General features: G+C 37.9%; 1 protein-coding gene across 4 annotated transcripts; it reads right to left on the bottom strand.

Annotated features, from left to right (window-relative positions):
- Nucleotides 1–544: 544 nt before the first annotated feature.
- On the bottom strand, nt 545–25,121 carry SOCS6 (suppressor of cytokine signaling 6). Of its 4 annotated transcripts, none has more exons than XM_072329242.1 (2): nt 25,014–25,121; nt 545–2,460 (listed from the first exon to the last, which is right to left on the bottom strand). In XM_072329242.1, exon 2 carries the CDS (start codon nt 2,333–2,335, stop codon nt 731–733), a length of 1,605 nt encoding a protein of 534 aa, XP_072185343.1. In that variant the 5' UTR covers nt 2,336–2,460; nt 25,014–25,121; the 3' UTR covers nt 545–730. The 4 variants fall into 4 exon arrangements, with proteins under 4 accessions (XP_072185343.1, XP_072185341.1, XP_072185342.1 ...); XM_072329240.1 differs by lacking the exon at nt 25,014–25,121 and adding an exon at nt 24,885–25,007; XM_072329241.1 differs by lacking the exon at nt 25,014–25,121 and adding an exon at nt 24,864–24,979.
- Between the last annotated feature and the right edge of the window lie 1,882 nt (nt 25,122–27,003).

Genomic DNA, 27,003 nt, shown 5'->3' with positions numbered 1-27,003 from the left:
AGAAAGCTGAACCAACTTTCTCAAACACAAAGTAGTGTACAGACAATACAAGGCTTAAGAGAAAGGTGTTTTGTTCTTTATTGGGTTTGGGGTTTTTTTGTTTGTTTTTAAGATATCTGCTGCATAAGCATGTCTTTATCACACAGCTCTATTAAGTTCCACATTATGGCATATCTCTATAGAAATTTATGATTAGGAAACTAGGAAATCATTTTTAACATAGATGTAAATTCCTTAATTTAGAATACCAATGTTTTTAACCATGATCATCTTTTTTCAAACAGGCTACTTTAAAGGAATAAAAATCCATTGAACAACTTTCATTGACTTTTACTTATGGTTGAATACACATGAAATGTGCTTTCAATGCATAAAAATCACAGTGGATAGCAGCAAAGGACTTGGGGGAAATTAAGGATAATTTGATCATTCACATTGTGATTAATCTGCACATTGATGAAAGATAGCTATTTCACACTTCTAAAAATAAACTTGAGATCATTCTTTACAAAAAAAGAAAAAAAAAAAAAAAAAAAAAGCCCCCCAAAATACACAAAAACCCCCAAAACAAACATAAATCCAAATGCATTACCTTTCTTTTACACACAAAAATGAAATATCATTATGGCAGCAAAGGATTTTGATAATAATGAAAGTCTGTAAACTGTAATTCAATCTCTTTTTGTTGTTGTTGTTCCCAAAGTGCAAGATGCAAGATTCCCATAAGCTTTCAGTAGTGCTTTTCCTGTAAATAATCCTTCATTTTGTTTGGCAAAGGCAGTTTCTGAATCAGGTCTATTCTGGTGTACTGACGTATTACAAAACGACACAGGTATTGTAAAGAACGCACCTGCATAAACCGAGATACTGGATTTGTTAGTCTCACTGGATAAGTTGCAGATCCAGGCAATCGGGATCTTGAATAGCAGAAAGCTCCATTTTCAGAGTCCCTGATCGAATGTTCAATTAGATCAACTATAGATGTATGCCCCTCCACATCTGGTTGTTCATAAAAGCTAAACCTACCATTTGAATGTTCAATTCTAGTGTGAAGTGTTTTTCCATGGGAACGAAAACTCAAACTTAAAAGATAGCGATCATCAGAACTATCTCGAACAAGAAACGAGCCATCAGGCACATTAGCTAATTTTCCCTCTGCCTCCCAACGTGTAATGGGGCCCCAGTACCATCCTTGTTTTGCAAGTTTTTTCAGTTCTTCCGTGAGACTCGTCACAACCATAGGACCACTGTTCTGTACAGAATCATAAACTCTTCCAACTCCAGGGGCAGTGTTAGGATCAAAATTTAAATGGCAGCGCATACTTTCAGCCACATGGGCATCTGTGCCATTCAATCCATTAAAGTTCCTTTGGATTTGATTATTCTGCATTGGAGGTAGCAAAGGTGAAAGTGGAGGGACATCACTATGATTAACTCTTGGACTTTGCAACACAACTCCTGTGGTACCAATCAACAAACCATTTACTGCCTGGTCCACAAAGATATCTGGTGCAACTACTACATCCTGATCCACTTGACTCTCTTCTTCATGGAAAGCATTTCCCCCCACTTGAGAAGAAACAGTTGAAACTTCCATGGGTGAGGAACTATCCAGACAGTAACTACGTGATCCTTCCAAAGGATACATTCCCTCATCTAAAGGCACAGTATACTGAATGTAGTCCTGAGGCATTAATCCAATAACTACAGGCACATGTTCATCAATATGAAGATGCAAGTCCCCATTCTGAGATTCCGTGTTTTTCAATGCATTGTTTTGTTCCTGGAACACGTTATCTGACTGCAAGTCATGGAAGTCCTTTCGAACGCCATTCAGTGCTGGGCTTGGATTAGAGGAATGGACCAAGGCCTTGACTTTCACTTCCATTTTTATGCAAGTCTCTTCAGAATTTGTAGGTCGAAGGGGCCATGGAGTTGGACTGTAATGATGATTACGGAGGGAAGTGGATCTCAGAGGTCTTTGAGCTCGCACATCTTTGAAAGTTATTGGAGCAGATGACGAAGAAAAGGTGTCATCATCTGCAGAACTTCCAGATGGTGTGTTGCCTTTGCCTTTTTGCTTTTGCTTTGCTGAAAGCCTCCTTTTTAACGTACCCATTAAGCTTTCACTTTTTGATCTATTTTTGCCACCTTTTTCGTCTTCACTATTGACTTCACAGCTAGCCAAATCTTTACCATAGCAGCTGCCAAATAGGGAGTCATCTTTTCCAAATTCACTTAACGAGGGCTGTTGAACCACTACAAAGTCACTTTCATCTTTACTTTTATTTAAGTTAAAGGACTTGCGAATTGTTTTGAGACTAATTTTCTTCATTATGACAAGTAACCAAGTCTGGCTGATCAGCAGTGCTTGCGGTGATATAGCCCTAACACATGCAGAGCAGCTTCTGCTTCATTTATGTGTTTTATCCAGCCTCATTTAACTTCAAGAGCCATCTCCTGTAAGTAAATAAAAAACAATCAACTTCACAAAAGAAATATTTTTAAAATAATTCACAAGGGTTGTTTTTTGTTGTTGTTTGTTATTTTCCCTCTAAATAAAACAGAAATCGCAGTACTTAATTAAAGGGAATCAAATAAATGTATAGAGAGTAAATAAATAGATAAATAAACATATAGAGTAAATAAATGTATATGTTGACTTGGAAATCAGTGAGACTCAAAATGTGAATCTGTTACTGGTGCCTTGATTTCCACAACTTTATTCTGCTTTTATCATGCTGTTTTAAAATACACATATATCACACGTACATATATAAAACTGTAAAGCAGAGAGACATCTCTTTCTTTCAGAAGGCATGTAAAAACAACCCCACAAAAATAACTGCAGAACATAAAATGATGAACATAAAATGCACACTTCCTAATAATGGTCCTATATACAGGTTAAAGCGAGATTAGTCACGGTCATACTATTTTTCAAGTCAATGAAAATAGAGAGAATTTAACTGCAAAATAACATCTACTGAGAGAAAACCTCTATGAAAATAAAATAAAAAATAAAATAAATCCAAACTTTCAGACACAAAGGAGGTCAGTTCAGTCTTTCATTGTCTAGTACTACTACTGCTGTTAAGTACTTCTGCCAGGACTACACGGACACATCTTCTCAAGTCCCACGCAATTGTTCCACCTAGCATTTCCTATAGTCATGTGTACACATATGAACATATGCCCATAAGCTTGACTTTTAAGCTTGTTTTTCTTCAGCATTGGCTAAACCAGTCAAAGCAAGCAGCCCTGCAGAGAGGGGAGAACAATGACAAGGGAAATAGAAGAGATAGGGAAACAGTTTCTGCCTTGAAAGTAGAGTACTTGTATCAGCAATCATTATTCCACAAGCATACAATTACACAGCATGTTAGCAGAACAAACTGCAGCAGCAAACTTGGCCTTTGGCAAACTGAAGGAGATCAAGAATCCTAAAATATACAAATATATATATAAATAAAATATATACCACAGACAAAGAGAGAGAGACAGAGAGAGCCACCTCTCGATTTTGAAGACAGACACCAACTTTTGCAGACTTCAAGAACACAAATGCTAAAGAATCAATGATATAAAAAACTAACTAAAAGACAGTGAAAGGAATCTAAGGATTCTGAACTTTTTCTCATAAACAGCAGAAATTCAGAAGCTTGATTTACACAGATTTGTATCCTAGCCATCAATTCTTCGCCATCTGCATCACACTACTTCAAAGACATGTTCTTTTTCTATAAACAGAAATCTAATATCTAAAAAAATCCCAAAAGAAAAATCTTTATGGCAGCATATATACAGAAATGACAATGTTATTCTTTCAGAATGACTACTGAATATGCTTGAACAAAACTTGTTCTATGCTTATCAATCTACTTTAACAGCCAGTATTTTTAATCAAACAAAATGCCTGACTACCCAAACTCATGAAAGTCTCTTCCTATACTTGTGATATTTCACATCTCAGATATAGATTATATATATATATATATATATATATATATATATATATATATACACACACACATATATATTCAGAAGTCCAGCCCATTAATCCAGGAAATGATAAAAATCATGTGATGACAGTCCTCACTAAAGCTCTCTGAAGCAAACTGAGAACACGAACGAATCAGAGAGAGTCTAAGCAAGTCTTATATAAAAGGAAATCATGGTACATTATGACATCTTAGATGTTTTTTTATTCAAGACAGAAAAAGCAAAAGTATCACGAAGTCAAATACCCCAACTGATCCAAACATTCTTCTTCGCATGTACTTCAGAAAAAAAAAAAAAAAAAAAAAAACAACAATAATTCTGCATTACATATGAATATGTTTAAACAGTCCTCAATGTGAGATAGGCTAACATACTTGCAAGTAAAATTTTTCACTGTCTGCATCTACAGAAGTTGAAACAGAAGAGCTCAGCATGCATTCCTTCCTGGAATACATTAAAGCAAGCTGCTGAATTTCATCACAACTCTCAACACTGCAGTAGCTTCACTAGTATTTTCTAAGAATTATAGCATTGCTGAAGTTTTCCACAGATGTGCTCTTCCAGTGCCATCTGCTGTACTGTGCATTTAAGAAGTCTCACTAGGAATACCTCTGGAAATTTTTCTGACAGGTATTTGCAACTATAACCACAATCTGAAGCACATTAATGCACTCCAAAGCTTGCTTATACTGTAAGCAGAAATAGCTGGAACACTGACTGAAAGCAGGAGATTTATCAGACCATGAAAAAGAATGAAATGTTAATGGAGATTACAGAATCAGAATTAAATTTTGGCTCATCAACTTCCAACTCAAGCTCATTTCCAAATCCTTAAAATCATGCAGATTGATAAAACATAGGCATCCTGACAAACAGTATCAGGAACAATTAGATTACTACCCATTAAATATCATAATCTTCTTTGTGCTATTAAAAAGAATCAAATCTAAATTTGTAAGCCTCATACTGAAGGGGGAAAAAAACCCAACACATTAGTCATAACATGAACTATTAACGAACAGATACAAAGCTAAAGCTTTACAGGCTGACAACCAGCCACGTACTCATATACGGTTATTACATTGGCACTAAATTTATGAAAAATTATGAAAGCTAATAGTAGCAGTTTGTGAAATCTAGTTAGACGCTGTAAAATGGTTGCAGTGACTAACAGGCAAATACTTATGTCAATGCACTGAATGCAAAAGTAGAAAAACAAAAGTGATTATTTATAATTATATGGCCTTTAATCATTTCTTATCTATTTCACGCTTCCAGGTTAGGCATAGTCATTTCCTTTGACAAATATCATTAAAAAATGCTGCCTGAATATTCTACTACCAAAATAAAACTGCATTAACTTTTAAGGACTGAGACAAAAACCATCACACTACAAACATACAGCACAATGCAATTTACAATTGTGCAAATAATTGACAAATTTTTAATAAAAACACAATCACTAAATATTGTCTGGTACTATTAATCAATAGTGCTTCAGATAACTTAAACTTTCCTAAAAGAAATGTTAATCTGCTTATTTACTTCCATGAAGTGAAGTAGTATAGTATTTAAGCTGATTTTTTTTTCCCCCTGAAAAATCTGGAGATCAATTAGAATATATATAATATTTATACAGAATCACAGTAAGAACTGCATCATTTACAACTTCCAGCTAAGCAAGTCTTGCTTCAAAACATTTGGCACAACCATGTATGGAGCTACACTGAAAAGAATAATGTTGACAGGAGAGGAACAATCATGAAAAATACATATCTGGTGATTTATATGCTCCAAATTTATTTAAAGAAAAGCTTTTCCACTGAAACCCGTCAGGCATCAGAACACTATCCCCAGAGTTGTGTAATCCCTCTCCTAGGTTTCCAAGAGCCAACCACATAAACTCTAAAGAAAGTTTGTCTTATCTCAGGGCTAAGAGGATGCTGAACTTGAGATGCCCTGAGATTTCTTTCAAACTGAATTATTCTACAGTTCTATGACTTTAAATATTTTGGACTGTCTGAATTTTGATTAAACTTAACATTTTTGATGAACTTCACACAAAAAATCATGTTTGAAAACATCTAGGAATTCCAGCTTTCAGTACAGTACTACAGATTTGTTAATTCTAGTTTTGCTACTGCACAGAAGAGCATTCAGCTTATAAAGAAAATGCAAACACTAGAATAAGCTGCAAATCATAGAATCATAGAATCATAGAATTACTCAGGTTGGAAAAGACCTTGAAGATCATCAAGTCCAACCGCAGCCTAACCAGTAGCCTATCTCTTAAAAAACAACCACAAAACAATACCACAACAACAAACCTCTGCTAAATCATATCCCTGAGTACCACATCCAAGCAGCTCTTAAACACATCCAGGGATGGCGATTCAACCACCTCCTTGGGGAGCCCATTCCAGTACCTAACCACCCTTTCTGTAAAGAAGTTCTTTCTAATATCCAACCTAAACTTGCCCTGGCGCAACTTGAGGCCATTTCCCCTCGTCCTGTCACAAGTCAGTAGTGAGAATAGACCTGCCCCACTCTCACAAATGTTGTACTGTAACAGGCTTTTTTGGAATCAAACCACAAAAGCCAAGTAATGTACTTGAAATTTATTACATTTTTAACAATTATTTTTATACTCAAATACCTTTAAATAAAACAAAAAAAAAAAGTTTCTGCATTCCCAGGGTGTGGCAAATACTAGATTTTCATTACAGTAACAGAATGAAACCCAGTCTAATTACCTGGAGAAGTATGAAGTGTCATTCTCCTAATGTCCCCCAATCTTTTTCTAGAAAATACCCATCCATTATTTGGTAGGACATATTAATAACAGCGTCTCTTAAGGAAACACAGATTACGAGAGAAGTGATTTGTAAATTCCTAAATATCTATACATACTCCAGCACACCTAAACCTACTGAAATAGGTATCAGCATCGGTTGACGAAGGGAGGGTGACCCATGTCATTTACCTGGACTTGAGCAAGGCCTTTGACATGGTGCCTCACCACTTCCTCATCTCCAAATTGGAGGCATGTGTTTTTGATGGGTGGACCACTCAATGGATAAGAAATTGGTTGAAAGGCCGCAGACAGAGGGTGGTGGTCAATGGCTCTATGTCCGGGTGGAGGCCGGTAACGAGCGGTGTCCCCCAGGGGTCTGTCTTGGGACCAGTGCTCTTTAACATCTTTATCAATGACATTGATGATGGAATCAAGTGCACCCTCAGCAAGTTTGCTGATTACACAAAACTGAGTGGTGCGGTTGATATGGAGGAAGGAAGGGATGCCATTCAGAGGGACCTCAATAGACTTGAAATGTGGGCCTGGGTGAACCTAATGAGGTTCAACACAGCAAAGTGCAAGGTTTTGCACTTGGTCCGTAAGAACCCCAGGCATCTGTACAGACTGGGAGGAGTGACCCTTGAGAGCAGCTCGGCAGAGAAGGACCTGGGGGTACTGATGGACGAGAAACTTAATATGAGCCAGCAGTGTGCTCTTGCAGCTCGGAAGGCAAACGGTATCCTGGGCTCCATCAGGAGAGAGGTGGTCAGCAGGGACAGGGAAGTGATTCTCCCTCTTTACTCTGCTCTTGTGAGGCCCCATCTGGAGTGTCCAGGTATAGAGCCCTCAGTACAAGAAAGACGTGGAGCTGTTGGAAAGGGTCCAGAGGAGAGTGACAAAGATGATCAGTGGACTGGAGCACCACCCCTATGAAGACAGGCTGAGGAAGCTAGGCTTATTCAGCCTGCAGAAAAGAAGGCTGCAGGGTGACCTCACTGCAGCCTTTCAGTACCTGAAGGGAACCTATATCCAGGAGGGGGAGTAAACTCTTCAAAAGGGCTGATAATAGCAGGACAAGGGGAAATAGATTATTAAGTTGGAAGAGGGTAGATTTAGGTTGGATGTTAGGGGGAAGTTCTTTACTAGGAGAGTGGTGAGGTCCTGGAACAGGCTGCCCAGGGAGGTTGTGGATGCCCTGTTCTTGGAGGTGTTCAAGGCCAAGTTGGATGGGGCCCTGGGCAACCTTATCTAGTAATTTGGAAGTTTGGTGGCCCTGCCAGGCAGGGGGGTTGGAACTTCATGATCCTTGAGGTCCCTTTCAATCTGGGTCATTCTGTGATTCTGTGAAATAAATGAGCAGGAAGTAGTTCTACAAGCATGTTCCCATTCTTTTTAATTTAATAATGAAGTCATAATACATTGGAAGATATGCCTTCACACAACCAATACAAAATATTGATTCAAGATATTTTCTTCCACCTAATTGTAGTTTTAGTTATAAAAGTTACATATAATATATTCATTAAAATAAAAGAGAGACTAAATACCTATTTCAAACACCATCATTCTCACATAGAACATTAGAACATTTTATTAAATATGCTATGGCAGCTTTCTGACTAGACTTGCCACTAGCATATGATCACGGTAAGGCTTATCACTTTCCTAATCTTCAAGTAAACTCCTACATTATATTACTTTTTAAAAAGAAAGAGAAAAAAAGATTTAAAAATTTAAATGAATTCATCTAACTTCCACTGTATACGCTTATGCTGAAAGTTCCAACTACCTTGAAGACAACAAAACAAATAGACAGTTTTAGGAGTAACTTGCTTGGTAATGGATGAACACTGTTTTAAAATGTGTATGAATTTCGTGAAAATTACCTCATCCTCTCTTGAATACCTGCTTTTTTCCTGAGTAAGAATTAACTCAAATACATATGTTCATATAGAACTAAAAAAAGGTAAAGAACAGATAAAAGCTCATCTGAAGTACTTGCTACTCTTAGAACAATTCAAAAATACTTAACACCCCCAATTTTGAAGTTAACTGGGCAGAAACTTGAACAGAGTGTAGATATTACAGACCATTCGTTTAAACATCCACATCCTATGATTTGAACATCTGTGAAAATTTCTGTCCATTTCTCTAAAGACCAATATTGCTGAACAGGTATTACACAGAGAAACCCTAACCTTTAGCAAAGAATAAGCAAGGTATGTCTTTGATAATAAGTAGAAAAGTGAGGTAAAGTAAAAAGGAAAAAACTGACAGAGACTTTTCTTAACCTCTATCCATCCGTAGAATTAGCTTTATGCAAAAGTAGTAATGAAACCATTTACCCTGACTGCTATTCTCTCTTGGAAAAAGATGTTTCTTGATCTGGAGATCTGGACTCCTTTATTAATCCATGTCTGCTTGCAGTAAGTCCTGTTCTTCTTTCCCATATTTGGTTGTAGGACAGAATATTTCTATCTGATTGGTAGCTTTCCCCTGGGGAATTGCTGAGGAGTGTTAAATGGCATATTTGTATTACAGTTCATCTGTGTATATACAGTTCTGTAACTACAATAATTGCATAACTACAATAGCCAAGGCCAGTTACTAACATTAAACATCTTTGCCCAAAGCTCCATCACCCTCACACAATGATAGACTGGGCTTCCTGATCACATTCATCTGGTATGCTAATCTGAAATCAGAACTAGCCAACATGAGGACAGAAGCCTGAAACTATCAGTTCAAGATCAGTCGGGTGTCATTAGATCAGCATCGCTGCGTGAGAAGTGAGCTTTGGGGAGGCAAGTGGGTGACCAGCCATCTCATTCATTCCTGCTAAACCTCACACCAACAGGTGGGAATCAACACTAAAACATGGAACAAAGCACACCATACTTTTTTATATGCTTGCCAAGAGTGGCACAAGTATCATCTTCCATTATATCTTTTAAGCAGACATTTGATAACATAGTACACTGCTAAAAAAAATAATAATAATCAGGCATGCTGAGAAAACACAGGGAAAAATAAAGGCCCAAGCTGGCTTTCAGACCCTCAAGATCATCGAGGGGAAAATGAACAAACAAAAATAACAGAGCAAATCAATTCATGCCAAATCAATAGAGAGAAAAAGTGAACCATTTCTGCTGAATCGAATGAGTGAAGTTACTAAAGAAACCTGTTCTGCATAGTAGTTGTGCTTTCTCTGTTGGAAATCATATCCATATACATAAATCTTTCCTTTTTCATGCAGAAGCAGACTAAGAATGAGAATAATGCTCAGTCAGGCTCAATTTTCATCTCTTGTTATTTTACCAGCCTGCACCAAGCTGTCTGTCAGCAAAAATTAAGTTTAGTTTCATAAGCAAAGGTTAGATTTACCACAAGATGATATACAAGAATTTCAAGTAGGACTCCATCCCACTTCTTCCTGAGAGAAAGAACATACACCAAAACACTTCTCCTCTGTTGTAAGGTATGCTGGTACCCTCAGCTTGGTAACAGGTAAGACTTCATGCTTATTTAAGATATTTACACAATCCTCCTAAACAATAAAACAGCTGTGAGTCAGAGAAAATATATAAAGACTATAATGCCCTACAAACCAGCTTCTCATTAAGCTACAAGGACCAATAACATGTTCTGTAAAAAGGAACAAGTTTTCAAACAGATTTGCTAAAAGACTTGCACCAAGTTACCTGTAGTAAACTGTGCAATAGTTAAATATAATGCTTTGGGCAATGAACCAATTCTGCACCTTCTTATTCAGGAGCAAAAATACTGTGAAATGAAATAGCAAAAACCAAAGAAGACAGGAAAGGACAATCTGAAAATACTTTTTCATAAAAAGTATACACAAATACTTGAATCCTAGAACATATGTTGAAAAGAGCATAACCTATCCTATCATATGAATGCAGGCACCAGAAACTAATTCTTAATGCAGTTTCACCAGAAAGTACACACCAGAAGTAATTTTAGAAACACTGTCCAACCATTTAAAGCACATGTCAGAAAGAAAGAAAAAAAATCAACTAGAATATTCTCTCAAAGTGATTTTCTGGTCAGCATTAATCTGACCATTCTTTCAATATTAATGACAAATAACATGACTGTGAGAAAATCTTTGAGTCCCTCTCAAAGAAGGAATGAAAACACTGAGATACGCGACAGCTGAATATTATCATTTCTTAAAAGTTTATCTTTTCACTTTGGGCTACTTCAGGATGGTGTTTCACTTCTTGTTGTAGGAATACTGTCACTGTAGAGAACTTCTAAAATATGAAGAAAACCTGCTGAAAAGGGCCTGATGCCCACATATATTTTCATGAGGACATAAAAGAGGTGTTGTGAAATATCTTTCATACATTATCAAAACAAACTTTCAGCTTCTCAAACCAAATCTGCTTCACCAATCAGCTTCATAAACCACCAGACATATATTGAAAGGGCAATACAGAAACACACCTCCCAGTTAATGCATGTACACAAGTGTCTACATCCTCAAAAATACTCAAAAGGAAAGAAATGAGGGGCAGCAGGAAAATCCAGGAAAGTTACCAGAAACTGCACCATCACAGTAGTTCGTTACAATTCTTGCCAGTATAAACCTTTTATGTTGTTGTTCCCTCAAAATTAAGAGCTGCTAATTTGTAATAGTAATCACATTTGCCTGTCCAGTTCAGCTGTAAAGAAAATGAGTTGTAGTTCAAAATCTGGGTAAAGTAGCATTTGTACACTATAGCACCAACCAAGAAGTTTGACTAGCAACGATAACTATGCTCTTTCTAAGCACAATATAAGATATTCTCATTCTGATAAGCAGAGATAAAAAGCCTAAGAAACAAGCCAACAGAACTCTACAGCCACATTCATTAAAAAAATAAAAGTTAAAACCAAATTTCATGTTATCGACCCAACCAAAGCTTTGTAGCACATAGTTGTAAAACTATCTCAAGCACTAAGTTACAGATTGCTCATTTCCCCACTTTATTTTATATTTATCTGACATTAAAGAACAAATGTAGCTATACTGACCTTTACTTCTACAAATAACATTCATGTAGCTTCAACAATGAACAAAAACAGAAAAATATCCTGTACAAATACTTTTAAGGTTGTAAAGTTACTTTCTAAATATTAAGAAGAAAAATTCTCCTTGTTGAACTTCAACAACCCCAAGTTACTATTAATTAAAATAAGTTGAATAAGAACATATTTTTCTTCAAGCAATAATCCAAATGTAGACATCTAATGAACTGCACTAGTTAAAAAAGAAGCATTCTTAAAACTCTAAGTTTCCTCTTATTCCATGGAGATTTAAGACATGCAGCAGAAGTTGAAATAGACAAAAAAGAAAAGATAAAACAAGCTTTTAAAATGATAAGATGGAGAATAATTGGAAAATGTATTATCAATAATAATAATAATAATAATAATAATCCTGCTTTTCCACCCAATCTGCAATTGGAGGATCTCTGATTTAAGATTCCCACTCCTATTTTCAGCTGTCTAGAAGATGCATGCATGAGCACGCGCGCACACACACACGCACGCGCACACACACAGCAAAACAGCAGTCTTACACCACTCTTGTTCCTAACTGCTCCATCTTGGACCTTGCAACTCATTAAGGTTGCACCTGTGGCTTCAAATTAACCTCAGAGACTAGCTTCTGACTGAGGCTGAAACACACTTCAAATTCACATGAACAAGTAGGCAGCTCTCTGAGATCTTTGCAGCTATCACCACTTCTACTATGACACTTTCAATAACAATAACAGCTTTCTTTTGTTAAAAGATACCACTCTATTCTCCCAATATAAGTTAAGACGCAGCAATCCTTTATAATGCAGTTAACCCTCAATAAATAGAAAGATTAAGTCAACACATTTATGGTCTGAGTGGAAACAAAGAACAGGGCCTTGATTAAAAAGAAGAGTGAAAAGATCTTTCGTATGTAATGCTTAATGGTGTACAACATTCATACATTTCACTTAAATCTCAAAGCACACAGAGGGAAAGAAGTAATTTAATAAGAGGAAGGGGCTGACCTCTGATTTTGGACTTTCTTCACTTAATTATCAGAGGGGTAAATACAATTTATTTGCTACAAGGCACCACAAAGACCTTACCCTTCTCCTTCAGCCCACATAAAACAGCTTAATATCAATACAGCATAATACTTGCCTCATATAAAAGCATTAATTTTCCACACAACTCAGAGACTTAATAAATTTCAGATTTGCACAGACTCTTACATCTGTCCCTTTAATTTTTAAGCATATTAAATCTGTCGTTTTCCTTAATTTCTCATAGTGGAAAATTCTGAAACAACACAGAATTTAGTTTCTATATATGGAAACAGCTCTATTCTATAAATTCCTCAGCTGTGTGAAGTGAAAGAAATCTCATTTCTGTGTGTGAAATTCATATATTTTGTCACTCATTGATTAAACACTTTTTTCCAAAATAATAACCAATTGTTTTACTACAAATGCAGATCATTAATAGAAATGCAACATGCATAATAAAGGATATGTCACCATTCAGTCTAAGCCTGAATTACATTAAATGAAATATGAAGTACCTAAGATGAAAGTGCATCGGCTGAATTTAAATAAAAATTACTTCTAGACAAGCCTGGATTTCCCAGTCCTTGAAAAAATAACAACTAGATGAAACACTCTTATACAGTAACTCATACAAAGTAAAGACACTACTCAGGAAATGGTGTTCCCTACTCAGTTTTTTAGAAGCTAGAGCTATATACAGCCAAAACAGTTACATTTTGTCTTACTTTCTGTAGAAACAAAGACTGAGCAAGGAAGGCTCTTTCTGTTCGGATGCATCACAATCCCTTCAGGACTGCCAAAGTTTTCATCAATTAAGCACGTAAAGGGTACCTCAGCCAAGATAGCAGCCATTGCAAAAATTCATATATTCTTAGAAAAATAAAATCCAAGGCATGGATATTGCCAAATACAGAAAAAACTTCCTCTAGAGTTCAAAAGTTTGTCCAGGACAAGGGAGGAAACTGGGATTAAATAGTTCCAGTTATCACAGAGCTATGTGTTTCACAAAGCTGTTTCACACAAAAAAGTATACTTACCTCAAAATATCAAGATATCACATACATTCATTAGAAGCAAAAGTGATTTGTTGTAGCAACGTAGTAACAGTCAAAACAAGAAAGGTTTATGCAACACTCTTTATATCTCTATAATGAGAAATCACAAGCAAGAACATTAAAAATTGAAAACATTTTCTACATAACATTATTGATTCAAATTTTGAGTTTTTGTTTCTGAAATCTGCTAACTCCACCATAATTCTACTTTCCCCTAGCTTGTAAAATAATAAAAATCAACTTCTGAAACAACTTCTAATCCTTTGTTTTCCCTCTTAAACAACAGCATAATATGAAACATAGTTTTATATCCTTTATCTGAGCTATTTGCATAGGAAACATATTAAAAAATTTCATCAGGGCTCAAAGTTCAAGAACTCAGAAGTTGAGAAAAGTCAGTAGTTGCCTGTGCAACTCTTTTCTGTCTTGCTTCATACAGAAAACAAAAATGTTTACATTAATTCTAGTCTTCATTAAGCTTTGAAGTGTATGATCCTATAATTTACTTACAGCATACTAATTAAAATCCAAATTCCAGAGCTCACAAACAGAATTATTGGCTTAATTAAGGATTTTTGCTGTCTCTATATCAGACTCTTAAATGTTAATGCATAGGCATTCAATGTTTCATTCAATACTTAATGAGTCAGAACAGAGAGTTCAATTTCCACTGTTTTAGATGGATTCATAAGATGAATAAAAATGTATATGCACCAATAGGACAAAATAAGGCAATTTAATTCTGAAACCTGAATTCTGAACTTTCTTGTAGAGGATCTTGAACAACTACCTACTTAAAACTGAAACCTCCCTCATATCTCCATGGAAGTATATAATGCCAACAGAACAAAATGAGCTTGACTCAAGTACTTGATTGCAGCAGAAAGTTGTCACCCACTAAAGGAGATCAATTAGTTAAAGACTGTGGTGCCTTCCAGGAATTTGCTGACAATACAGAAATCAGCAAGCACAGAACTTCGGGTTTCATCATTCTGACATACTCAACCTTTCAGGATACCTTCTAAAATTGTCCTCTATTTAGTAACGATTCAACTTTCTGACATTCTGTTGAATTTTAAAGTCTTTAAAGAAAGTAAATTCAGACAGACAAACAGGCCGACAATCTCTAGACATCTCAAAAGTTTAAGCTTTATATGAAACAAGCGCTAATTTTGCTAACTGGTGTCTCCAGCGAGACAGTATTCTCACAGTTCCTGCCACATTCTGCTTGCAACACAACAGATCTGAGGCTGACGGCCTGCTTTCCAAAAATACAATTCAAAGCAACGTACATTTTGACAAACTGCAAAGGTCATAACTACAACCAGCTCTATCTAAAATAGATTTAAAGCTTCTGATTTTTATCCAAGTTAAGATTTTTTTCAGTACCTAACCATACGTGACTCCTCCAAAACTCAACAGGAATTGCAAGTATATGGGGCACAGAAGAGCCAGGATCTTACAAGCCCACAAAAACTAAGATAAACTAAGATCCTATATTTAAGATGTTGTTCATCAAAAATCCTCTCCTCTACACACACACAAAGCTGATTAATCAGTGAAGTCCTCAAACACCAGAGTTGCTTTTTTGTTTCTGTTGTTTTAAATTAAAACCTCTTTAGCAGCCCCTCACCTTATTTTTGCATACCAAAACAGTGCTCTATCTGGGCAAAACTGTACCCAGGCCTACATCATGGCTATGCATTGCTCCTCAGGCATGTTCTGAAAGGGAAACATGAAAGGGCCCGTCATCACCTCACAAAATCATGTCAAATAAAATATGGGCACAAACACTTCTTTTTCTGGACATCACGAGAAATCGATAAGCTATCACAGTATCTCTACGTATCACAGAAAGAAAAAATCAAATGACAAATTCTAGCAACCTGGAGAGCAGTCCTAGGCGTGATGGAAGGGAAATTCTCACTTATTCTTATTTAAGATATTCTATTGTAAAGAAACAGTTTAAGATGAAAGATGAACTGGGCCAGAAAGTCAGTCTGTATATGTGGGAAACAAGGAAAGTTTTAGGTAATTTTGTATTTAATCTTGTATTGTAGAATGTTGCCATGTAGAATGTATGCCTAATGTAGTTTGCCCACAGTGTAGCCCACAATAAAGAACAGTATCAACAAGATGCTTCACTCATACTTCTGAATCCATTCTGAAGGCAAAGAAGTATATAATACATCAAGTATAAAGAACCCAGTCTTCCATACAGTTACGTTAGCATCACATTTCTATTCTGGAACACCTATTCTACTTAGCAAGATGAGGTGTGAGCAAGACCAAATTCAATCTGCCTTTCAGTAGTGTATGGGAAATTGGTAATCACAGCCTGAACCTCTGATTAATCAGCTGAGGCAAGTGTCAGGTCAGCTGTGGGAGCACAGGTGAGAGTAATTTAGCTGTGCTCCCGGAAGGGGTGGAGCTTGACTCCACCTCCTCTGAACCTCATTTAAGGGCTGACCACCACTAAGGCAGTGTTTCTTGGAGATTGCCTCAGCATTTCCCAGTAAAGGTATCCATATTGGTGAGTTTTTCCTCATAAATAACCTTTTGAATATCTGTCACCATCTTTGTATCATTCCACTTACAAATAGTTAAATAAATCCAAGAATTCCTTTTGTTTGAACCCCCCTCATTATTTGTTCTTACTTAATTGCTTGTTATCAAATGTGATAGTTTTGTGATATTTAACAAGACACAAAATGTCTACTGCCCACATCTTCAATTCTAACTACCCCAGTAATCATATTAATCTCTGAATACAATGAAATTTGTTGGCACTTGAGGGTAGGAGGAGAATTCTCACTCATTCTTTCAAAACTCAAAGCACATGAAGGGCTGAGGTTAGTGTAACATGGCTAATCACATTCTTCACATTGTGCCTTGATAAACTGATATTTAAGTAATACAACAGTAATAAATGAAACTTCACTTGCAGATTCTGAGAACGTTTCCAGAATCTTCAGGATCAGAAGATGTTTCATAGGAGGCAACTAAACAAAGATCATGTACCATCATGTTTCTTAAGAGTACTGCACGTACAAACAAAATGGAAGAAGGCTCATAATTATGTTCTTTTCCACTGTTAAGATTCCAAATTGTTTTTATTCCAATTCTCATTCCAATACTATTCTCTTTCTAGTATCCCCAGCATTTTATTTGGACTCTCTATGATTGATAAACTAGTTGCTAGACAACGCTAAGATGGTTTTAAAGCTTTATGTTTAAGGAAGTTTTAAAACTTTATGAAAGCAGTAATACTTTGAAATGAGACATTTGAAAATGATCCTTCTAAGTTGTCATGATTATTTTAACTTTGTATTCCTTACTTAAAATTGGTACCACTGTTAAATACATACCAAAAATTATGTTAGGATTGCCTTCAGCCCCAAGTCTAACCCATTTTATACTCAGAATGAAAAACACTATCTGATACCATAACCAAGTCTCTCACAGATTTAATTAATGAAGGAAAATCAGGGCTTATTTACAGACAAGCCAAGCAGAAAGAACATGAGAGGACTTCTTGCTGCTTAGAGATTGGGAGCTCCTCAATCAGGCTGAGGCCAAAGAGGAAAGCTTCCTCCTCATTGAGTGCCTTCTGTAAGCAAGCAGCTGCTGCATCCACAATCTGGCAGCAGAGCCTGGATGGGTTGACCAGAAAGTGCATGTGGACCGTTTTTCCAAGTTCTTTGTATTACTGTCTGCAGTGGGTCCTAACTCTGCATTTGGGAGAATGAGAATGTAAAACACTGCTTATTTAAAATATTTTCCCTCCCATTTTCACTGGCAGAAGGCCCAATAAGAACAAAGAGTAATTATCTTTTTTATGGTTTAGAGCTTAACCATATAAGGGTAAAAGTAGAAATGGCTGTCTTCAAAGTACTGTCAAATATACAAGGTAAACACACCTGTACAGAGTATTATCTCTATCTAATGTCATAAAACTATTTTAATATTTTGCTCACCTTAAAAAGGAAAGTAAAACACTACACAGGTTTTCTAAATTGACAGTCCTTTTCAGCCCAGAGTGGGGGAAAAAAAAAACGCATCCATTAACACTATACAACTAGTGCAATGAGCAAAATAATAACACAATTTTTATTGCACAGGCAAAACTTCTTAGCAATTTTTTTTAATGAAGTCCCAATTTGCCAGAGTCTAAGCTTTTCACAAGACTGCACTAGTTCTGACAGAGTTTAGTCTAAATGCAAACTTTGTGATTTTGGGTTAAAACTAGAGACTCTTAATTATTCGTAATTAAGATCAGGTTCTTTTTCTTTTCTTTATGTCCCTTCCAAACCTACATTGCAATAATCTGCAGCTAGAAGCATCCTGCCATGGACAGCACATCTAGTGAAGAAAGAATATCTTAGTTAAAGTTTTTAGAGAGCTCTGTTTTGTCCTGATGCAAACTGGAAAGCTTTCAGGTTGGTTGTTGTTGCACTGTTGTTTTTATTATTATTATTATTATTATTATTTGTTCATCATTACTGTCTGGGGTTTGTTCTGCTATTGTTGTTTTTAAGAAATTTCCCACGCAGTTCTAAATAAGCTGATTTTTTAATATTGAGTGTCAACCCAGTAAAGATTAATTTATGAGCAGACATTTAAATCAATGGCACTACTCACAGTACATTCTATTTAGCTTGCACTTGAAGAATTGAAGTATGAAATGTGAGGACTTTCACATCGGTGCATACTTTCTTATGCGGGATCAAATATAAAGTTTTTACTGTCTATACAAAGTAATATGCTGCATGAAATTTATACAAACGCAAAGCCCTTAAGATAGCTATCTCCAGAGCGGGGTCAAATTTCTGCAGAGCCAGGAGTACAGGAGCTCTGCTGCAGAAGCTAGCTGAGCTTGAAATTTCAAGCATGGAAGAAAAAAAAAAGGGGGGGGAGGAGGATGGAAGACATATATATGCACACAGAATCTGCTTTTTCCTCCTGTTCTCTCTGGCATAGATTTAAACTTATGTGCACTATAAATAAAATAAATGTGTTAACCCAATTAAAAAATGAAAATAGATAACTACATTTCAATGTTCACATACTGTTTTCCATGATAAACCATTTAAAATAATGCAGATTCAAAGAAGCACCTGGTTTTGAGATATGCAAGGCTTTTGATTCCCTAATGACACAACTCACCTTCATTTTGTTTTCTTGAACATCACTGAATTACATTTCAAATAGCACTACAACAGATACCACTGGTCAGTATAGAGTCTTCACCCTTCAGCAAGGGACTGAAGAATATTTACATTTCCATGTATTTTCCCAAGTTACTAGATTTTTGCCTCAAAACATCCCAAAGGCCTATGACTAATCCCTAATTATTTCTCAACATTATTTATTACTAACCAAATACTCTCTTCTTTTCTAAAGCCAAGAAGAGGAGAAAAGTCAAAGTTTCAGAAGGCAATGGGTCAGAACTGTGTTGTTGTTTTTTACCTCTGTTTTCCACTGGAAAGAGAACAGTGAAAATGAGGGGGGAAAATAAAAAAACACTAGACACCCACCTTACAGAGATCCACATGAGATCTTAGATTCAGACCAGAGACTTTAACTCTGAATGCACAAATCAACTATTCTGGAACCAGTCTCCTTGGGCTGACCAAAATTCCAGCCCACAAGCCTTTCCCAGTGCAAGTTTCATCAAAACCAATATGCTTGCACAAACAGCTTCTGTTCAGTGAATCCAGTGAGAATTCTTCAGTCACAGAGTTCTCACCAGCGTCTGAAAGAAGAGTGTCATCCTGAAAAGCTGCCTATCCTGTTTTTGGAATGCAGCTTCTACAAATCTCACACTATAAAGCACAATTTCTGGAATCAAAACCTCTTTACCTGATGCCACTAGTCTGTATTTCTTTATTTCAGTTATTAAACGTCTTAATTTGATACTCAATCACCAGCCAAAAGAGTAGGGAAGAGATTCTAAGAGTATTAAAACCTATTATCAATGTCAGAAACACAATTAATACTATAGCTTGTAACTGCCTAGTCTTGTAGCGCTCACCAAGTCTGGAGATTCTCAGAACCAGAAGGACAAAAAGCAAAGCGAGCTTCACCACTATTTCAGAGCCATCTTGGGATCAAATATGCATGCTTCAGAAACATTTGGAATAGCCTACTAATTTATTCTCGACCTTTTTGAGGAATACAGACTGCTTTAGAGAAGAGAAAAAAATAAATAAATAAAATCACCTACTCAAGACTCCTACAAACTGCTGTTTTAGCAGATTTACCACAGAACATCAAGATTAATTAAGAATAAAACTACTCAAGAAAAACAAAGATCACACTCTGTTAAAGGAAGCCTGACTAGAATCTCATTTTCAACAATTCTGTCATCCAGAGTAACAGTCTATGTGTTGTTTTAAGTAATGCAGAATATCCTTGAAGAACAATTACTGAAGTATTACTTCAGATGCTAACATTTATCCATTCATCTGCTAGCTTCAGACCTTCAGAACCTTACACAAGTCCTCTTACAGATAGCTATCTTTAACTGTGCAAGTTAAATAATACAAATACAACTGCTGATTATATACTGCTTTGGGAAGCAAAGAAAAATACCATGTATCTGTAGAGTTTACCTAACAAGACTCATAGGTTCATTTTCATTGTTTAATTTATTTTATTTTATTTTTTAACCAGAGACCACTTAATGAGCTCTGAAAGAAAAAAAGAAAGAAAGAAACCCACTGACAAAAACACTGTAACATCTATTTATACCTTCACTGCCAGAAAAAATGGCTCTCATCCAAAACTGTTTTGCAGCAGTTTACAGCAGAATTATTTAGTGTTTATAACAAAAAGCCCACATACCTTACAAATCTAAGATTTTCTAAAGCTGCCAACTTACTGCACTTGGCAAATTACAAAAGAAAAGAGTGTGTTTCATCAGAAGACAAGAAACCTCATCTGCTCTGCGTGCCCTGTATATACACAATAGGAAGCAATGTTTGAAAAGCAGCGGCTGGACAGAAATACCTACACAAGGCATCTTTAGGTTGGGGTTTTCTGCAAGCAAGAAGAACGTTTTCCATATCCCTTCAACGGAATTTTAATGTCAGAGGCAGAACAAGACAGCTAATGTACTTGCATCCTCACTAACCAAATGAAGATTTATATTTAACTTGCATAGCTTTCTTGGCAATGTAGCATCCAATGGAACAACTTCTTAGGTAAGATGTGGCTTACATCCTTGTCATAAATGGAGCCAACTGAGCTCCCGAGAGTTTGAAGTGTTATATGAATGATTAAGGGAACAGAAAAGAGACACAATTTTAACGCAGTATTTTCCAGAACAACAAAAACAAGAAAATAATTATGGCAAATAACACGTCTATTAAAAACAAAATGTCAGTAAAAATATGTTCTTGAATCTATATTACAGTCTCTAGTGAATAGTAATCAGATTTGTTAAGCCATACACCTCAAAACTTGCTGAAGCTACCTGGAGCTGCAGATGCTTATTTCTTGCATGCTCATGCATAAAAGAAAATCAGAAACCCATGAAAACTGGCAGAAGAAAAAAAAAATCTAGAGTAACTTAAGCAAATGTTAGAAGTCAGAGCTCAGTTTTTAACACTGATGTGAAAGTTTTAATTCTGACAGTAAGCAGCCTAAGTCAGAACCTGTATTATGATGTCTTTTTAATATGCAGACTCTAGCAAAGCGTGCACAACTTTCTTTATACATTTAATATATTAGACAACATTTCACATACAGTCAGCTTCACATTTTTATCCAGGGCAATAATTCACAGCCAGTTTGTTGTGGGTCTGGTTTTAACTACCAGAAGAGGCTGAATTAATTGAGCTATCTTTGTTTTGTTATTCTTAACACAAAATCATAGAAATTCATTTAACATATACACACGTGTTTTGATTTGGAACACAAGCATTTTCAGAGAAAAAATAGAGAAATAACAATAGCAGAAGGGATCCACTGAGCATCATCTATCTTCAGTGTCTGTCGTATTAGAAGCATATTTATTTGAATGAAATGAAGCTGCTTTTTAAACATGGATAATGAATATTCTATCACAAGTACGATCTTCTTGTTTTTTTTTTTTAAATAACACAGCACTGTACTGATATTGTCAATGAAAATTTTCAGGGTTCATTTCTTTTTGAAAAATACTTCACTTTTCTATTGCTACAGCAAATACAGTGGGACCCACAGGAGCCCCTCACATGAAAGGTTCATAAAAACTTAGGAGCTTTGCATCAAGTGCATTTATGGTCATCTGAGGACTTATTTGTATTTTCAGAAAATAAGCATATAGTAAAATGGGATGAAATTAGATTTAGGCAAAAGAACAAGGATGAGGAACATTACCAGATATTGCTGTTCCTCTGTAAAAAATAAATAAATAAATAAATAATATAATAATATAAAAGTAAACCAAGTTCTCTATTTCCCTTACACTTCACTGAAATATATAGTCAATTTGCACAAGAACTCTACTCTGCTTTTCAGTCCCCACCCTGTCCAATTTCCACTCAATAAACTTCAGTATTTGCACTTACAAGTTAGACTGCATTTTCTTTCATACTATTTGTAGTATATTTTCCTCCAAGCAGCATCACAAGCTTCTCTGTTTTGTTGCTAATGGAGCCATCCTCTCTGCTTTGTTGCTAACACACATTAAAGCCCTATCAACAAACCATGACACACCAGCAAAGATCAAACTCCTTTCCATTTACTCTTCTATCATTCACCTCCCTATGGCATGTTGTACTACTACAGCACTATGTAGGCCCAGGAAGGAAGTAAAGTAACAGCAAACACAGCATGTAATGAATTACCTTGAACTATGGCCTCAGTTTTACCAGCAATGATGCAGCAAATATGTAGACAATTCAAGGCAACGCTACCAGAACAAGTCCTTCAGACACCAATCCCCAAGTTACCCTACAACTACAGAAGTTTTCATAAAAACATAAAGAAATTAACTTGCTTCTGAAGAACTCTTGATTAAGAGTCTGCTCTCGTTCCACCTTGTCACTGCAATAAGCAGAGTAATCTGATCTACCTGCACAGCAACAGGGACCAACTTATTATTTTGTCCGAACTTCCTTTTCTAGGTGTAACTCCAAGTATCTGACTGACCCACTGAACAACCCAGGAAGAAACAAATTAACAGCATGGTATAAGCCAGTATCTTTTTCATATTTTACTGTGTCAATTTTTAAGATAATCCTACATTGTAACTTAGTCTACAAGAACCCTTAGTTGCTCATATCCAGCACCACGAAGACCCTCACAGAAGCTTGGGAAACAATACAGTGCTTCTCTGCTAACCTATAGTAGGAAGCTTCTGGGGAAGTTAGTAAATGCATATATCTACATAACGACAACGACAAGTGAGCCTGCTCTAAGTAAAAGTTCAGTTCTAAACCTAGTGTGATGCCACATAACAAGAAATATACAGTAGAAGTGAAAACTCCATTAAGGTTTTCTTCATTAAAGCAAGCACTTTGAAAAAGCTGAAATCTGCCTTAGTAAGTTAGACAGAAAAGCATGAGCTACAATTACTCTCTCTCTGTAAAAGACTCCAAAAATACCTAGATATTCTCCTGTGGTTTACATCTTCCAGCCAAGCTAGAGTAATTTATCTCATAACTATGCCAAAGCTTACATATTTTCTACAATCCAAGGATGGGCTAATTGACATGAAACAAAAATAGCGTCCAGCCATGGCAGAAATGAAGAAGGATTATTCCTCAAGTACTTCTATAGAAATCAGCTTCCTAAGACAGGAGGCCTGCAGCAGGCATTTTTAAATACAGGTGTACGAGAGGTTGGACGTGGTGTAAGCATTACTGGCAGGCAGGAAAGAGGAGTTGAGACCTCATCATGAAAGGGCAGGAGAGCGTAGTAACTGGATGAGACACTTTCCCATTCCAAAGAACATTCTACTACCAGTGCCTTCTTAACAGAGTAACCTTCTCTACAGAAAAAAAAAAACAACAAAACTATGCTGTACATTATCACAGTTCTAAACATATGTGGAGAAATGATATAAGAATTAAGGGGGAAAAAAAACACAATCAAAGCACCTCACAACACAGCACCATTCTCTGCATCTCAAAAGTTCAGGGTTTTGGAGAGGTCTTTCTTAGACAACAGCGTTGGCATGGGCCAGAACCAGTTGTTTCAGACCAAAGCTACACCATTAGGGAAAGAGAATGTTAAAGACAGTTTGAAGAACAATGAAAGCTAGTAAAGTTTCTGTTTGTTTACCTGTTGTTTGGATTTTAAATAAATAAATAAATTTAGAAAAGTCTTAAGCTTTTTAAGCCTGTAAGTGCTGCCTGTCACAGCTAGCAATACTTCCCCTACCCCTTACGCAGCCCTTGGCATACCCTCAGCTAACAATAACATGACATTTACAGCTTCACCTTCCCCGGAGCTCCTTCACAGTGCAAAGCCCCGACAGCAGTAGTACAAAATGACACCCCTGGCAACCTGCCCAGCAGCAGACCCCTGCAAACCTAAAAATGAAGGTGGGTGGATGGGGAGAGGAAGCAGCCTAATTCGGCCGCCCCCCGGTCACAGCACAGGGCAGCAGCGGGAGCACTCGAGCAGCGGCCCGTGGGAGGTGGGCGCAGGGTCGTGGGGAGGTCGGCGGCGACGGCCCCTCCTGCCAGGCGGGGGCTGTGCAGTGGCCCCGCGGCCCGGCCCGGCTGCTCCCCGCCCGCCATGCAGGCCGCGCCGCAGCCCCGCTGCCTCCGCAGGGCCTGGCGCCGCCGCGAGCTCGGAGCGCCGCGCAAACAAAGGGAAAGGAGGCCGGGGCTCGGGAGGAGGGATGCAGGCAAGCTAAGAACCGCACCGTCCCCATCCCCGGCTCTCCATCGGCGGCCACCGGGGGAAGGAAGGAGGAAAAAGAGTGGGGGGAGGACGCACCGTTGCCCCGGGGACGCTCACCCAGCGGAGGCCGCGGTGTCCCGCTCGCGGCGCGGGCCTCTCTTCGGGCACCTCGGCGGCGCGGCCCGGCCTGAGCCGGCATCCGGGCTGGGCGGCGAGCAGCCTCTCCGGGCGGCGGAGCGGACTCACCGAGGCGGAGGAGGAGGAGCCGAGCGTCGCTGTTGCTCTTGCGGGGCCCGGCCCGGCTTCGGCTCGCTCCCTCCCTCCTTTGCCGCGCCGCCGCCGCCTCCCTGTTCCTGGCGCCGCCGCCGCTTCCTCCGCCTCCTCTGCCCCCACCCCTCCGTCCTCCGAGGGGCGCACGGGGGTGGCGAGTCCGTGATGGCCGCCGTCTGCTGTAGGCACTGCTCCGCTGATGCGGCCGCGTACGGCCCGGGCCGCTCGCCCACCTCCGAGCCCTGCCTGCACCTTCCCGCCCGGCGCGGCCGCCCGCTCCACCGCAAGCCCTCTGAGGCCCGGTCTCCGCTCTGGTCTGCCTCCCCCGGCTCCTGTCTGCCCCCTCTGTGGCCGCATGACTCTGGGGTAGCTACGCTGGGGCCTTGCAAGCCCCCATCCCCTTTCTCCCCGTCTCTCTGAAGATTCTCCCTGGCTGTTGGAAGTTCATAAATAAAGTTCACAGCGAGCTCCTTTCTGTCAGTGATGAGTGTTGCTGTGCTTGTGCTTCATCCTCTGAGGGATTCTTTCCGCCCAGCCCCTGCTGCTACCCCTGACCAGGAGTTCCCTGCCAGGCCCATGGTTGCGGGAAGTTTGGCTGCTCCCCTCCTGTCCCATTTTGTCTTGATGCTCATGAAAAAAAACGTTGTGTGTGATGCTGCTTTGCAGACTGACTCGGGAAGAGTGCCGCTAAACTCCAGCCACATCAGCTGTGCTTTAGGAACTCCAGCCAAGTAGGCTGCTTGCTTGCTTTTCTGGTCCCTCTTTAAAAATAAAATTCCAAATAAAGAACAACAAAGCAATTCCTAGTTTAGGATGTGTAAGACCAGCAGAAGTGATGAGTGAGTGGGGGGGGGGGAAGAATTCAGATGAGTGGACAATATGGGTCTTAGAAGTTGTGAAAGTATTATTTGTCTAGCTGGTAAAGTATTACTCTCTAAAGCATTTTCATCCTTCGTTTCCAGCTTGTGGTCTTTAACTGATGCAAATATAGAACTTGATTTTGCAAAGATATGCATAATTTACTTATCTACAAGAGTCAGTGATGTTATTTGTGTGACTCCTTACTCACCCGCTTAACTGATATGAAGTTTAGAAAGTAATCACTGAAACTCACGAGGCTGTGAGAATATCTGTACACATTCTGCCTGAATTGTTCTGCTGAAACCAAGGAGGTTTGTGGGCTGAGGTCTGAGAGTTGCTTAATTGCCTGAGTTATCTGAGGTCAGGATGTGTCCTGACTGCATTTACATTTCTGTGTCTCAGATGTTTAAGGAGCATCAGAGAAATTTTTTTGAGTCTCATCCAAAAGTCCTACAGTTCTTTATGCATCTGATCGACCACAAATGCTGGCAGGCTACAATTTCAGGTGGTGATGTCTCCAGGAAGAGCAGTAAAAGGAAATTATTTTCTTATTAATACAAACAGAGGCTTATTCAGACATGAAGTCCCTGGAGTTATGTTTTTGTTAAAACTATATGCTTTCCAATTATGATTAAATGTCTTCAATAGTACAAGGGAAAAAAAAAAAAAAAAAAAAAAAAAAAAAAAAGACATCAACAGCAACAACAACAAAACATAAGAATAGCTCCAACTTGATCATTTGGGTATCCTTATGAAGCACAGCTCTGCTGTGTAAAACCAGTACTGCCAGTATGAAAAATATGAGCTGCTTTCTGGTTAGCAGCATAGTCCAAAGGGAAAAAAAAAAAAAAAAAAAAAAAAAAGCAATAAATAGCAAGCTAAAGACTTTTTTTCAACACAGTATGTTCCTCCTTCCCTACATAAACCATTGGGAGTTCACCAACCTAATTCAAACAGGAACCAAGAGAGGGGCACATGAGAAAGGAAGGCCATGACTAGGAAAATTTCACTTCAACTTTGACATAATTTTTTCTCAGACATAATTTTTGCATTCTTTCATGCTTCTCAGGACTTTTTTTATTATTATTATTATTATTATTTCTTT

This window comes from Excalfactoria chinensis, chromosome 2 (genome assembly GCF_039878825.1).
Source record: "Excalfactoria chinensis isolate bCotChi1 chromosome 2, bCotChi1.hap2, whole genome shotgun sequence".
Taxonomy (NCBI): domain Eukaryota; kingdom Metazoa; phylum Chordata; class Aves; order Galliformes; family Phasianidae; genus Excalfactoria; species Excalfactoria chinensis.
Note: the sequence above shows the minus strand (reverse complement) of the source record. Positions and strands in the feature narration are given on the sequence as shown.